The 15284-nt window shown below is 35.0% G+C and overlaps 1 protein-coding gene across 4 annotated transcripts in view; it reads left to right on the top strand.

Moving 5' to 3' along the window:
- The window catches only part of LOC138736617 (tudor domain-containing protein 15-like), a 41713-nt gene that overhangs the window by 18481 nt on the left and 7948 nt on the right, over nucleotides 1–15284 (top strand). For all 4 annotated transcript variants that reach the window (XR_011340444.1, XR_011340443.1, XM_069886410.1 and 1 more), the window contains exons 2-3: nucleotides 6512–6622; nucleotides 7492–11423. Coding sequence is in view for 2 of the 4 variants with exons in the window: in XM_069886410.1 (XP_069742511.1) it covers nucleotides 7497–11423 (3927 nt within the window). In the remaining 2 variants the exon portion in view is untranslated. The remainder of the gene's footprint in view (nucleotides 1–6511; nucleotides 6623–7491; nucleotides 11424–15284) is intronic.

The following is a 15284-nucleotide window of genomic DNA, read 5'->3' as shown; positions in this document are numbered from 1 at the left end:
ATTGCAAAAAAGGTTGTCAAAGGATACAGCACGATATTGGTCAGTTGGAAATTGGGACAGAGGAACTGAGTTAAATCCAAACAAGTGTGAGATGTTCAAAGGTCAATTGCAAGAAAAAAAGCATATAGTAAATGGCAAGACCTTAAGAACGTTGATGTGCAGAGGTATTCTCAGAGCACAAATTCATAAAACATCATAATTTTGTATTCCAAAATGTCAAATCTTTCCTCATTCTCTGACACTTCAGGGTATGAAGTCCAAATCTAATGAAATTTTTTCAATAACTCAGCTCTTCAAGCCTTGGCAAAATCCTTGAAACTTTTCCCTGCTCTCTTTAATCTTATTGATATCTTTCCTGTAGATAGGTGACCAAAACAGTAGAGAATTCTCCAAATTTGGCCTCAACAGTGTATTATTCAACTTTCACATAACATCCCAATTCCTGAACTCAAAATATTTATGAAGACCAGACTTTCATTTTGCTTTGAGCCATTTAAAAATTCTCTTCAGCTATTTTAGATTTGCTGCAAACAATTTTTAAACTTTGAAACATAATCTAACAATTCATCTATATATCCTCATTAATCCATTATTCCTTCAACAACACTAAAGAACCTTTAACTTGATGTCCAAATACCAGCTCCAAAGGTCTAAAGCGTAATGATTCTTGTACAAAAGCAAATGCACACCATCATCCCAGTCCTTCTCATTCTCACAATAGGTCCTCATCATGGTTTTTACGGTAAAATAGAACCTTTCCAAGGCCCCTTGGGATTCTGGATGATGGGTAGATGACATGATTTGTTTAGCTCCCAATTTATAAACTAATTGCTGAAACAGTCCCAACATAAAATTACTTCCCTGGTCTGATTGGACCTCTTTAGGCAAACTAACTAAAGTGAAAAATTTTACAAGAGCTTTCGACACAGTTTTAGTTTCAATACTTCTAAGTGGTATTACTTATGGAAACCTGGAGGCTACACATGACAGTTAACAAATACTAACCTGAAGGCTGTACATGACAGTTGACAAATACTAATTCCCATCTTTTGTGTTGGGCAATGGGCCAACGCAATCCACAATAACTTTAGAAAAGTGTTCACCAAAAACAGCATGGGTTTTAAAGGAGCCACTCGGAGTCCCTGACTTGGTTTATCAACAATCTGACAAATGTGACAGGACTGACAAAATGTCACAATGTCTTTTCTTAAACTGTGTTATCAGTTGCATAAAAATGTATAGCAGTGACATGGAAATCAGATTCTCATTTAGCAATGGAAAGATGCAAGGTTCTGGTTTATAGATTAGCTAAATATTTACCGGATTTGATCATGTAGATCAAGTTAGTTTTATTAAAAATCAGTATTCTGCAGATAATATTGTAAAATTGATTTCTTCAATTAATGTTTCTCAGGGGTAATTTGGCCAATCTATGGTAATAGCTTTAGATGCTGAGATGGCCTTTGATAGAGTGGAATAGGGGATTTTGCTTACAATGTTGGAGAAGTTTAAATTAGGGCCACTTTTTATTGGCTGGGTGAAGGTTTTATATAAAAATCCTTTGGCTAGAGTGGTGACAGTGGACAGGTATCTCATTCATTTGTATTATCTAGATTGATTAGACAAGGTTGTCCTTTGTCACCAGCTCTATTTGCATTGGTTACTGAACCTTTGGCTCAACTGATTGTAATATTAAGGGTATTAAGGTGAATGCAGATGATTATAAAATAAATTTATTTGCAGATGATTTTTTGATATATCTAACGCAGCCTATGCAATCTTTAGGGAATCTACATGTGAGACTGAAACAGTATGGTGAATTGTCAGGTTATAAGGTTAATTGGGATAAGAGTGAAATAATGCCTTTAGCGGCTGCAGATTATTCAGCTTGCAAGCATATTGGAAAATTAAAGTGGTCTGATCAAATTAAGTATTTAAGAATTATAATAGATGAGAATTATCTTCATTTATATGAATTGAATTATTTGCCTCAATTACCTAAAATTAAATGTGATTTAAATCAGTGGAAAGATTTACCAATAACCTTGATAGGGCGAGTAAACTGTGTGAAAATAAATATCTTCCCTGTATACAGTATCTTTTTCAGTCTATTTCCATGAAGAATCCCAAAAAATATTTTAGAGACAAATGCGAAAAATGTGAAGGGTGTCGTTGCATAAATTGAAGGACTGCAACTTCTTTGTTTTCAGCATTATTTTGAGTCAGCATAATTTAATTTATTAACAGAATGTTTGAAATGGATAAACCTTTGGTTTGGGCTAAGATTGAATTGTCTCAGATTAGTGAACAAAGAATGGATTATTTTATTTATAAATGGAATTCTCAGCTAGTACAGAATTACAATTTACCAGTGTTGAAGCATTTAATGGAGTTATGGAGTAAAAAGAATAATGTTATAGGTACTGAAGGTAAAATTTTGGCTAAAATTCCTTTGTATCAGAATAAACATTATTTTTTATTTTTCAATGAATTATCAGGTTTTGAAAATATGGGAACAAAAAGATATTAAGTTGGTAGAGGACTGTTATGAAGTTGGGTATTTTCTTTTTAGAGAATGAAGGAAAATATGGAATGTCTTCAAATACCTTGCTTACTTATTATCAGGTTCGAGCCTTACTTTTAGATAATTTTGGACGTACGTTAAGATTACCTAGACGATATAGATTTGAAAGTTTACTTACTGAAGGAGGTAAGAAGGAATTTATATCTGAGTTGTATGCTTTATTACAACATAAAATACATAAGCCAGATATTTCTAAATCTAAGCTTAGGTGTGAAAAAGATTTGTCTATTTACTATTTCTCAGGACAATTGGATGACTATATGTGAAGATAGTATGACTAAATTAGTGAATGTAAGGTATATATTGGTTCATTATAATTTGATACATCAGCTCTATTTAACTCCTGAGAAGTTAAAGAAATATAAGTTTATTTCTTCTGATTTATGTTTTAGATGCCACAAAAAAGTTGGTTCTTTTTTACATTCTACTTGGTTGTGTGAGACAGTGAAACATTTTGGAATAGAATTATGGAATTTTTAGAAGGTTTATTTAAATTCAAAATTTTGCTTGACCCTTTGGTATTTTTATTGGGTTATATTAAAAAATTGAGTCTGGAATTAAAATTAATGTTTCAAATTGTGTTTTTGAGACTGACATTAGCTGTGGCAAGAAAATTTTTGGCTATTACATGGAAAAATTAGAACTGATTTAAGCATTCAACGGTGGCATATGAAAATACAATCTTGTATTTCATTGGAAAATATAATGTATAAAGTTACGTAATAATTATCCCTTTTTTGTTAAGGTGTGGAGCCTTAACATGAAATATATGGGTTTAAATTTGTAGTAGGTTTTTTTTCCTCCTGCTTTTTGGGTTGCACCAACCATGGCGACATTGGATGATTGTTCTGTGACTCAATCTCTTTTCTTTCTTTCTTTTTGTCTTTGGGGAAGGGAGGGGGTGTCAAGGTGGGGGGGGGGTTATAGGGTTGAAAATATGTATAATTGTACTTTGCTTTTGATTGTTTGCTTAATTTAATAAATATTTTTTTAAAAAAGCAATGGAAAAATGGTGTATGTTATAGTTATATATCTCTAGAAAATCATGTATAATTTAAGGAATAAATATGATGTATTTCTGAAAATTTGGCCCCCATACTTACATAAAATAGGTATGAATTTATAAAGAGTTTTTCCCTAAACCTCATGAAACTTTGCTAACTCCTTGGAATAAATAAATGATGATATTGAAGGTAAATTTGTGTGAATGGTGATGATATTTTGCTAACCAGGTTTGTTTTTTTTTCTAACTTTTCTGTATTTTTGGTTCTATCTTTCTTTTTCTTTATTTTCTCGTTCTTTGGGGAGGGGGTTGGTGGGGTATAATTTGTAGCATGTATAATTGATTTGAAAATTGATTGTTATTTTCTTTTATTTGGATATTAATACATGTATGAAAATTTAAATTACATATTAAAAAAATCTTTTCTTATACAGGCCAATAGCCTTGTTTCATTATCTCATATATAGTTTTCCTTACACTAAGATGACCACTCAAGAGTGTGCTATGGGCCAAGATTGAAATTTCATCCCTATAGGCTTTAGGAACTACAGACTGATGAACAGCTGCCCATTCTTCATGGGATATCAAGTAGTATCCATTTCCTCGTCAACACATCTTCCTTGAAATAATATCTAATTGGCACTTTCTTAATTTTTTTCAGCAGAGAGCCTTATCTCTCACTTCAGTTAGATCAGGATCTGGGTTCTACCTCTCTATAAAATATTTTCAGGAATATGGCAAATCCTTACTCTGAGGTTTAACACCAGAACTGTGGTCCAATAAAGAAGGATGTAAAGTCTTTAGCAGGCCATTACAACCTGAGTGCCATTTTGGACTTTCACATAACCAGGGCCTTTTAAATCAGTCTGCACAGCACTGAATGCTCTTGCAAGCTTTTTAGCCATAGCTCAAATCACTACACAGGCTAGATATATCAACCTCACTGCAGGGACAACTTTTACCCTCTTTAAGATCTTTTCCTAATATCAACAAAACTCCTTCAACTGGTAAACTTGATTGGATCCCCCTATCATAACTGGTCCATTAACTAATTCTGATCTCAACATTATCCGGATAATCCCCCAGTCTTATCGCTAAACTCCAAAACACTGTCCAACACGAGTGACTGGACAGCCCCAGTATCTTGATGATTTTTCACTGTCATGAAGCCAAAGGATTTGACAAAAAATATTTGAATTCCTCTCTAATGTTACCAGCAGGTCTGGAATCTATGTGTTTCATCTCTTTGAATACAGGCATCTTGCACTGCCTCCTTTTCTCTATTTTTTCTCAGCACAGAACAACTTGCAATCACATGACCAGGTTTTTTATAATAGTGACAAAGGTACCCCAAAGTTTTTACTTTTCTTGCCTCCCTTCTTCTTTACCCCTAGCACTACTTCCTGTTTTATTTTCTAACTTATTTGGATAGTCCATTTTACCTTTTTGGCAAGTTCTACTGGGTTCAAATTTAACCTTGTGGGTTAATGCATACCCATTTGCTAATTTAGCAATTTTCTGCCAAATTTCCTTTTCTCCCAAACTCACTTTGCTTCTCTGCTTCCTCCCTTTTATGTTTTTCTAATTCTAGCTTGATCTGTTTTTGTTCTCTCTCAAACTGCCTTTCTTTCTCTCCACAAATCTATATTTTTCTAAATATCTATAACTCAAACTGTCTTTGTTCTTTCTCTCTCTCAAATCTAAGTTTTTCTAATTCATTTTGTTCTACTACTGATCAATGTTTAAGGGATTTACTCTCAGGAAATTGTTTTAATTCCTCTCCAAACCTCTCCTTTTCTACATAGTAGTCAACTATAATTCTCTGGATCTCTGCCTTTCTCATTGACCACTGCAAATTCCAACATTTGGGCAATATCCACCAACTCATCCTTTTTTGCCCTCTGCAAATTTACAAAGGTCGGTGATCCTAAAAATATATCAATTCCATTGCTGCTCTTTTTCCACACTTACAAGCCTTTTAATTGGCTTTCAAAAAGAAATTTAACTAATCAAATTGAAAATCAGTCGATCAATAAGCTCAAATTTTGGTTAGATCCTGGACAAGCTGCCAATTTGTTATATCATAGACCAACAGCAATAGAAATTCAGCAAGACAATGTTATTTTAAAACAATATTTAATTAATAATTACTAATAATGTAAGTCTTATTTAAATCTAAGATTAACCACAACTATGCACATATATGTGTGTGTGTGTGTGTGTGTGTGTGTGTGTGTGTGTGTGTGTGTGTGTGTGTGTGTGTGTGGGGATTACCCAAACTATTACACCTTAGGCACAATTCTTAAAATCCTACTCCCAAAATTCAGTCTTGGAAATCCTATGTTGAAATCCAAAACCTTTAAACTGATGTTCAGAAATAATTATGAAGTAGCTGAGAGATTGAGGGACCAGACTGCCTTTAGCTCATGAATCCTTGTCGAGTAGCTTACCGAGAAATGTTCTTCAAATCACTTCCTTAATAAATACTGGTTTCTGTTTCAATGTCGCAAAAACATGACATAATTATATGACCTCACTAGATGCCTTTCCTTAATTAAACAATCCATTGTTCTGGGTTATGAGTTGAAACCATTAATTCTGTTTATGTTTTGGATTCAATATCACTTAAAGGATGCCAGGCTGTCTGTAAAAAGGTTGTTATGAAATCTGTGAGTGTTTTGCTCCCTGCTTAAACACCCAAAGTAACTCACTAAAAAAATTAAAGAAACTTGCAACACACAATGTAGTTCAATATATATATGGAAATTGACTGTCTTATTAGATCATAAATAAATTCTCAATTTATATCAAAGGTACATTTGTTTTAATCAACTTGCAAGCTAATTCTTTCACGGTTCTGAAACTTAAATTTGTACAATATGCATGGATGTCATCATACCCAATTTTGGATTTTTTTTTTCCAGATTTTATCACACCTGACTGTTGAAGTAATTTGCTTCTATACAGAGCCTTTAGAGTAAACAACGTTCTAAGGTGCTTGAGAAGAATGTAATCTGAAAGTCAGACAATAAGAGGCAAGTTTTAAATAGTGAAGGATCACTTTCAATTTGTAGTACATAGTTTTTTCTCAATTACATAGATTATGATCACAGGAAAGTTTTTGTGCAATTTAATATTTAATCTTAAAATGCATCATAAATGCTAAATATCTGCCTCTTGAACTACCAAGCTGTTAGATATCTATCTAAAATGTTGCAAATGTTGAAAATCTAAAATAAATAAAACAATTCTGGAAACATTCAGCTGGTCAGGAAGCATCTTTTGTAAGAAATAAAGGTGTCCACATGCAAGACATCTCTGTGTGTCATAATTCAGAGGCAGTATTGTCATTTCAGGCCTAATTTCAAGATGAACACAATTCAGCTAATGTAATTTATTTCAGGATAACATATTAAACCAGTTATTGGCTCCCTGCAAAAGATTTTTTTTCTATATTGCTGGTTGATATTAGCCCTTCATCAGCAGTAAAAGTAGATTAGAATCAGAAGAATCAGAATTTATTGTCATGAACATGTCATAAAGTTATAATTTGTATAATTTGTTTTTAAAAAATCATAAAATATAATTGGCAGGGCAGGATAAGGGATATCCTGACAAAATGCAGGTTGACATTTAAATGCATTTATTGAATTCTTGCTTTGTGCAACAGAATTTGTTTGCTATGTTTGTGTTTTATAAAATATTTCTGCAAATCAAGTGAACTAATAGATGTGAACCAATGTGATATGATGTTTAGATTATTTTGGCATTTTGATGGTTTGAATCTGGACATTTAAAAGTTAAATTATGTGCTCAGAATGTTAGATGGGATGAAAAATCTCCAACAAAGCATTTGGTGTTACATTCTGACATCTATGATCTGATTATCTTGTTTTTTTTTTAGGCCTTATGTGTTCAACTTTTACTTCATCTTGTATGGTGCACCTTGATTTGTATGTAACCCATGTTACATGTCATCCAGAAAAGATGTTGGTGTATTTTTGGGGACAGTGCAGCAATATATGCGAATTGGACTATCATATATTACAGATTGAAATACAGAATGCAACAAAGACAAGAGCAGATATTGCAGTTGATGAGTTCTGTTTTGCAGAGGATGCTTGCCATGGTTTATGGCACAGAGGAAAAGTATTAAGAAAACATGAAGAATTATATGAAGTCTTCCTCATAGATGTTGGGATGGTCCTGACAGTTGATGCCGGGCATATTGCCCCTGCCTCTGAGAACTTGTTTCAACTGCCCCCCAAAGTAGTTTGTGGCATATTTGCCAATATAGTTCCTGTAAGAAGAATATGGTCCCCAATGGCTGTCAAATATTTTGCATCATTGCCACAATCTCAAGTTAATGGTTTTGTTGAAGATATCTCAATGAACCAAATTATTTTACTGGATGTCCCCAATGTTAATCAAAAGCTCCTTGATCTTGGCTTGGCAAAAATTTTTGATAGCAGTACTTTCCATTTCCTCTTGGAAACATCTGAAGATTTACTGTTGTGTCCTGGTTCTGAAAATGCTAAAATTGAAAACATAAATGAACGATGCTGGAGACCTATGCTAAATAAATCCATTATATTATCACCTAGTTTCCAACATATGAGAGAGATGTTCGGTCCAAGTTTACAAACAGGTGTTATAGAATCAGTACGAATTACATGTGCATTAGGACTTCATAAATTTTACTGCCAGCTGAAAAGGCTGACCTCGGAGATTGAAGGAATGACTACGGATATGCATTGTTACTATGAAAACAAAGAAAAAGAATTACATGATGAACATATTGATAATTTTGGTGCACTCTGTGCTGCAAAAGGTAAAGATGGAAAATGGCACAGGGGTGTTGTAAAGCAGCTCTTAACTTCGGGCCAAGTAGAAGTTTGGTTCATGGATTATGGAAGTACTGCATTTGTATTTCCTTGTCACATTAAAAAATTGATGCCAGTTTTTTTTATGCTGCCTGTGATGTCATTTCCTTGTACATTAACTGGCTTAGCCAGCAAAACAAAACATTGGATAAGGTTGCAGATTGAAACTTTCAAGCAATCGTTGTTTGAGGAAAGAATAAACATTTGCATTGATTCCTACTCCTGCATTGAGCATCTGTATTATGTTACACTCTGTAATCCCCAAAACATTAATATCCATCGGATGCCTGGAACATTTTCAGAAGGTAATCTAAAAACTGAAAGTATCTCAAAGGAAGAAGGAAAAAACGTTGCAAGTGGACAATTTGGAAAACTTCTAGGAGTAAAAAAAAGAGAAACTGAGAAACTGGCAAGTAATCTAGTGCATTACAATTTAAGATCTGCTGAGATGAAAGTAAATGTTTCTTACATTGGATATGTTGAATATGTTATTAACCCATCTGACTTCTGGATTCGTACATCAGAATACAATCAGGAATTTGAATGTTTAATGAATAGCATTGAAGATTATTATAGCAAAATTGGTATAAGTGAAAAACTCATTCAGAAACCAGCATCTGGCTTATTTTGCTGTGCAAGATTTAGTAAAGATCTTAATTACTATAGAGCAGTTATTACTGAGGTACTTGATAGGTATCTCAAAGTATTTTTTGTTGATTTTGGAAATGTTGAAGTTGTAGAATTTACTGATGTAAAATCTCTTCTTCCCCAATACACACATTTGCCAGCTTTGGCAATGAACTGTTCTACTGCTCGTATTTTTCCTGTTGAAGAAGTATGGACTAAAGATGCCACTTACTTCTTTAAGAAATCTGTATTTAACAGAGAACTTTTAATTGAAGTAGTCTCAAAACAGGGAAACAGATATATAGTTGATGTGCGAGACAAAGAATGCATGGAACAGTCACCTGTCAGCACACTGATGCTTGAGGCTGGATATGCTGATTTTTGGAATGTAAAAGCAGATGATAATTTACCGCAACAAAATTATAAACTGAAGCATGCAAGAGGTAAACCAATTAAGATAACCAAAAGTGAAAAAAGGATATACATAGATAAAAACTCTAAGATGTCTAGTATCTGCTGTACAACTAGGATGAAAAATAGCTTTCCATCTGCACCTCCTATCACATCAACATGGACTGCAGAGCCCTTGGTAGCATCTCCTTACAGCCAACAGATATTTAAGCTTGGGTCTGTTCTTGATGTGAAAGTGTCTCATGTAAATTCTCCAGCAGAATTTTGGTGCCAGCTGCAAAGTAAATCAGATCAACTTGAGTTGCTAATGAGGAATATCCAGCTTTATTACAGTACTCCACGAGATGCTTTTCAACCTGAACATGCTGGGTGTGTTGCAAAATACTCCAAGGATGGACAGTGGTATAGAGCAAGAGTTATTCAAAGAAATATTCCAGAAGAGGTTACTGTATTATTTGTTGATTATGGTATCCAACAAAAAATGGCAATGAGGCAGCTTTGTGCAATTAATCCAAAATTTCTGCAACTGGAAGGGCAAGCATTTAGATGCACTCTTAATGGAATGATTTGGTCCATGAACCAAGATCCTGCTGTTTGGGATCAAGTTTCCTGCAACACATTTAAGGAGTTCATTGACAATATGTTGACATCTGGCATTGGTCTTAAATGCACAATATTTACAATTGGCTTGATGGATAGAAAGCATTTGTGTAACGTGGTTGACCTTCACACTCCAGATATTAATGTATGCCATTTACTTTTGGATATGGGGTTAGCCACAAATGATAAATCAGTATTTTCATTTAATTCTTCATTTCAATTATATACATTTTATTACAGTACCCATGGCATAAAAATAGGAAGTGAAGAAAAAGTCTATGTAACTCATGCACCTAGTCTATCAAAATTCTATTGTCAACTGGATAAAAATACTGTAGCTGTGGATAAGATTATCACTGATGTCAACCTCATTAGTAAACAAACAAAAGGACAAAAATTGGACTTGAACAAAAGTTGCATGTGCCTCGCAAAATATTTTGAAGATGGTCAGTGGTACCGTGCTCTAGCCTATGCAGTGGAATCGCCTGGTCATTTTAAAGTATTTTTCATAGACTATGGAAACACAGAAATAGTTGATAAAAATGATGTGATTCCAATACCTCTGGAAGCAAAGGAACTGATTTCAATACCTATGCAAGCAATAAAGTGCTGTTTGCACCTTCCTCTTCAGAAAATGTCTGATGATATCCTCTTGTTTAAAGAGACCGTGAAGGGAAAGCAACTGAAAGCCATTGTGGTTGCAAAGAAATTTGATGGTCAGTTAGTTCTTGACCTTTATGACGGAAGCGTCAAAATAAGTGCTGAAATAACAGAAGGCTACCTTGATGGAAGTGGAACAAAGTGCCTTGATGACACACAATTGCAAAGCAGCAATTCATTCACCCCAACAAATGTAGTCACTTCCTCAGAACAAATAAATGAACAACCTGATTATTTAGTGCACTTGATAAAAAAAACAAAAGGGCTGATGAGTTCCTTTTTGAGAGCAGATGCAAGGTGTATGGGAAGGAAAAATAAAAAACAGAATGGTTCTCATAAAAAAAATGTATGTCATAAAAGTGGAAAAAATACAGCCTCTAAACATTGCCTACAGAAAATTGTTCCGAAATATACATTGCATCCAGCAAAATTGGAAAATGCATGCAGCACAAATAACTCAATTGGAACAGCTTATCGAGACAAAAATGGATTATACGTACAGAAGACCACGAGGATAGCTCATGTCATTGTTTCCAGGGAAATGACATCAACTACACTCAGTTTTCCTGAACGAAGCTTTGCTGCAGAAGAAAATGCAAAGAGCAGTTTTGAAGCAATTTGTAAAAGTAGGAGTCCTAAGAATTGGTTTCCCCAAGTAGGTGTTGATTTCATTCAATCTGATTGGACCACCAACTTAAAGAATGAAGAATATGTTTTGTATGTAATTTTTTTTCAGATTTCATGCACTGATCATAAAATGAAAACTGGACCACTAATAATACAAAATGAATAAGCGGTATAGCAATTACTCAGGTGAAATTTATTTTAAGAATACATAATAGAGGTCAAGGATGGATTTTTGAAAAATGGTGTTGATACTGTGCTATTATCAAAGCAAGCATATTAATTGATTTTGTTAATACAGCAGATAGTGATTTGACCAGAATCATAGAGTTGGAAAGCACAGAAACAAGCCCATTGGCCAAACCTGTCCATGCCCACCAAGTTGTCTTTCCACGCCAGTCCCTTTGCTCAAACCCCACTACATTTTTTTTATTCATGTACCTGTATATATATTTTTTAAATGTTATGATTGTACCCACCTCTGGCACCTCACTCCATATACACACTACCTTCCACGGAAGACTATTTTTGTGTTCCTTTTCAATCTTTCCCCATTCACCAAAAACTATTGATTCCCCAATTCTGGGAAAAGGAACAGAAAACATTACAAATGGGAGCAGGTGTAAGCCATCTGGCCCATCAAGCCTACTCTACCTTTGAATATGATTATGGCTAATTTCTCCATGGAGCTAGCTCAGTTCAACCACCTGTTCCCTCTCGCCCTCTCTCCTTGAAAAGTGTATTTAATTGTTTCTTTTATACATTTAATAGGGAAGACCCTACTGTTTCCTTGATCAGAAAATTCCACAGATTCACTACTCTCTGGGAGAAACATTCTTCTTTATCTCTGTCTTAAATCTACTCCCCCAAATCTTGAGGCTATGACCTCTGGCTCAAGTCTCACCTACCATTGAGAACAACCTCCCAAGTTCTGTTGTTAACTACTGCTTTTGTAATGTTATATGTTGCTATAACATTCCCCACTCACCTTCCAAACTCTGTTACTCCATTTCTCCTCATAAGAGAACCCCTTCATTTTTGGAATAAATCTGCTGAACCTCCTCCTCACTGCATCTAAAGCCAGTGTATCCATTTGCAAGTAAGTAGACCAAAACTGCCCTCAATGTTCTAGGTACATCCTTACCAGTGCCCTGTACAGTTGCAACAGAATCTCCCTGCTGTTAAAATTCAATCCTTCAAGCTATGAAGGCCAACATCCCATTACTTGTTGCACCTACAAACTAACCTTTAGCAATTCATGCAGAAGGTTTCCCAGGAATGTCTGCACAATAGAATGCTGCATTCTTTCCAATCTACTAATTTCTTTCCAAAGAGATTGACCTTGCATTTACTGACATTTTACTCCATCTTCCAGTTCCTTGCCCACTCATTTCTCCTATCAGCAGAACCTCTAACCCTTCTACATAATTTGCATTATTCCCTGAAGTATTCACGAACCACTGCCACCAGAAAAGCATCCATTTATTCCTAACCCTGCTTTCTATTGTTCAACCAATCCTCTATTCATGTCGACATTGCCCCCAACTCCCTTTATTCTCACAGTTATATTTTCAAATAACTTCACTGAGCCAAACACAGCCTGCCTTTCCTGAATCCATGATGGATCTCCTTGATTGAACAATTTCTATCTAACTGTCTTGCTAATACTTAATGATGGTCAAGCATTTTCCCAACAATGGACATTATGCTAATCAGGCCTGTAGATAGCTACAGTACCTTTTGTCAAATTTGTTTTATTTTAAAGGTAGTGTTACATTTGTTATTTCCCCATCTGCTGGAGCCTGTCCAGAAAATTTTGGTACATTAGTACAGGTGCATGTGCTGTAATTTTTGTCACTTTTCAGTAACCTGGGATATATTGCAACAGGACTAGGGGACTTGTCTACCTTTAGGCCCACTGTTTTGTCCAGCCCAACATATTTACTGATAATGATTGTTTAGAGGTCTTCATCTTCCATTACCTTCTTAGCATCTACCTTTGACATGTTATCTGTATCTTCCATTATGAAGACCAACATCAAATAGTTGATCAGGGCTTATATAATTTCCACATTACCCATTATTCCCCTTTCACATCTTCTAAGGTTCTCTTGATATAATAAGAAAAAAAACCTTTTATTGTCTCTCTTTATATTCTGTGCTAATTTAATGTACTGCTCAAGTACTCAATGCCCTGACTGTTGAAGGCAAGCATGACATATGTACAAAGTTAAGGGAGGGAAGTTTAGGGGAGACATCAGGGGTAAGTTTTTTTTTACACAGAATTGTGGGTGCCTGGAATGCCTGGATGGTGGTGGAGGCTAAAACATTGGAAGCATTTAGAGATACTTAGGAATGAAGAAAAATAGAGGGTTATGGGGTAGGGAGGGTCTTGTACTTTTGTTTTTAGAAAGGAATATATGGGTCAGCACGACTTTGAGGGCCGAGGGCCTATACTGTACTGTTCTATGTTCTAAACGCCTTCGTTACCCTGTGTACTTGTGTCACCACTTTCATGGAGTTATGTATGCCATAGGTGAACTGTAAGGGATTACTTAAGGTGGTATGTGAATGAGGGGAAAAAAGTTGAGAAGCATTGATCTCGATCCTGTTGTAATCTCAGATGACTTTCTTCACTGAAAACGATGCCACCAATTTTGGTTACTATGACATCTTCATTGTTATCCAAGTTGTTAATATAAATGACAAACAGCAGTCACCAAGCACTGATCCCTTTGGCACACTATTGATAACAAGCTTCCAATCTGACTAACATTCTTCCACGACCACCCTCCAACTCCCACCATCAAGACAATGGATCCCAGGCAATCTGACAGGCCATACCAGACTAGCATGTGGAATTTTGTCAAAGGTCTTACTAAAATCCACGAAGACAATGTCTATTGCCCTTCCCTCATCAATATTTTTGGTCACCTAATCAAATTGTGAGACACTATTTTCCACACACAGCCAAGGTGACATTTCCTAATCAGTCCTTAGCTTTTCAAATGTGTGTAGAGTCTTTTCTTTGGAATTCCCTCCAAGCTAATATTAAATCAAATTCATTTAAGAAGAACCTTCAAAAATCAGCATTGCATGAAACTCAGCCCAATGAACTGGTGCCCTGATATCATTCTTCTTGCAAATGAGCTGGTAAGTGGAAGTACAGATTGTGAATTTATTCATCTTTTTAATCCATTTGAGGAACATGCATCTACGATTTGACACTAAATTATCAACTGGAAAATTCTTAATGAGTTGGCAATCATTCTCTTCCAGACAAGAAGTTTTGATTTTTAACATAGCTGAAATAAGATCATGGTTCTGAGCTGCACCTTCCCTTACAGCAACTTGATCAGGATATAAAGAAGTGTTCAAAAAAAATCTGAGCAATTGTAAACCCAATAAGAAGCTTGAATTTTGCATAGATAAAAATATCATATATTTAAAGATTGCTTGTGTCAATCAATTATCTACTTTAAAATATTTATAAAGGAAGCATTTGTCCTTGTTTTTAACTATTGATTGAACTATTTTATCGCTGAAATTGTACAGACCCTTCAGCCTATTACCTTGTGCCGACCTATGTAAACTTACACAATCCTTCCTTACTACACATCCATCACCCTCTATTTTTTTTCCATCAGCCTGTCTAAGTATTTTGAATGCCCCTATTGTATCAGCTTCCACCACGGCAATGCATTCTAGGCACCCGCCACTCTTTTTGTATTTTAAAAAAACGATCTCTGACATTTCCTTGAACTTTCCTCCACTTATCTTGAACTGATATCTTCTGGTATTTGCTATTATTGTCCAAGGAAAAAGGTGTTGGCTGTGCACATTATCTATGCCCCTCATAATCTTGTATCTTTCTATTAAGTTGCCTCTCATT

Source organism: Narcine bancroftii, chromosome 6, assembly GCF_036971445.1.
Source record: "Narcine bancroftii isolate sNarBan1 chromosome 6, sNarBan1.hap1, whole genome shotgun sequence".
Classification (NCBI taxonomy): Eukaryota; Metazoa; Chordata; class Chondrichthyes; order Torpediniformes; family Narcinidae; genus Narcine; species Narcine bancroftii.
Note: the sequence above shows the minus strand (reverse complement) of the source record. Positions and strands in the feature narration are given on the sequence as shown.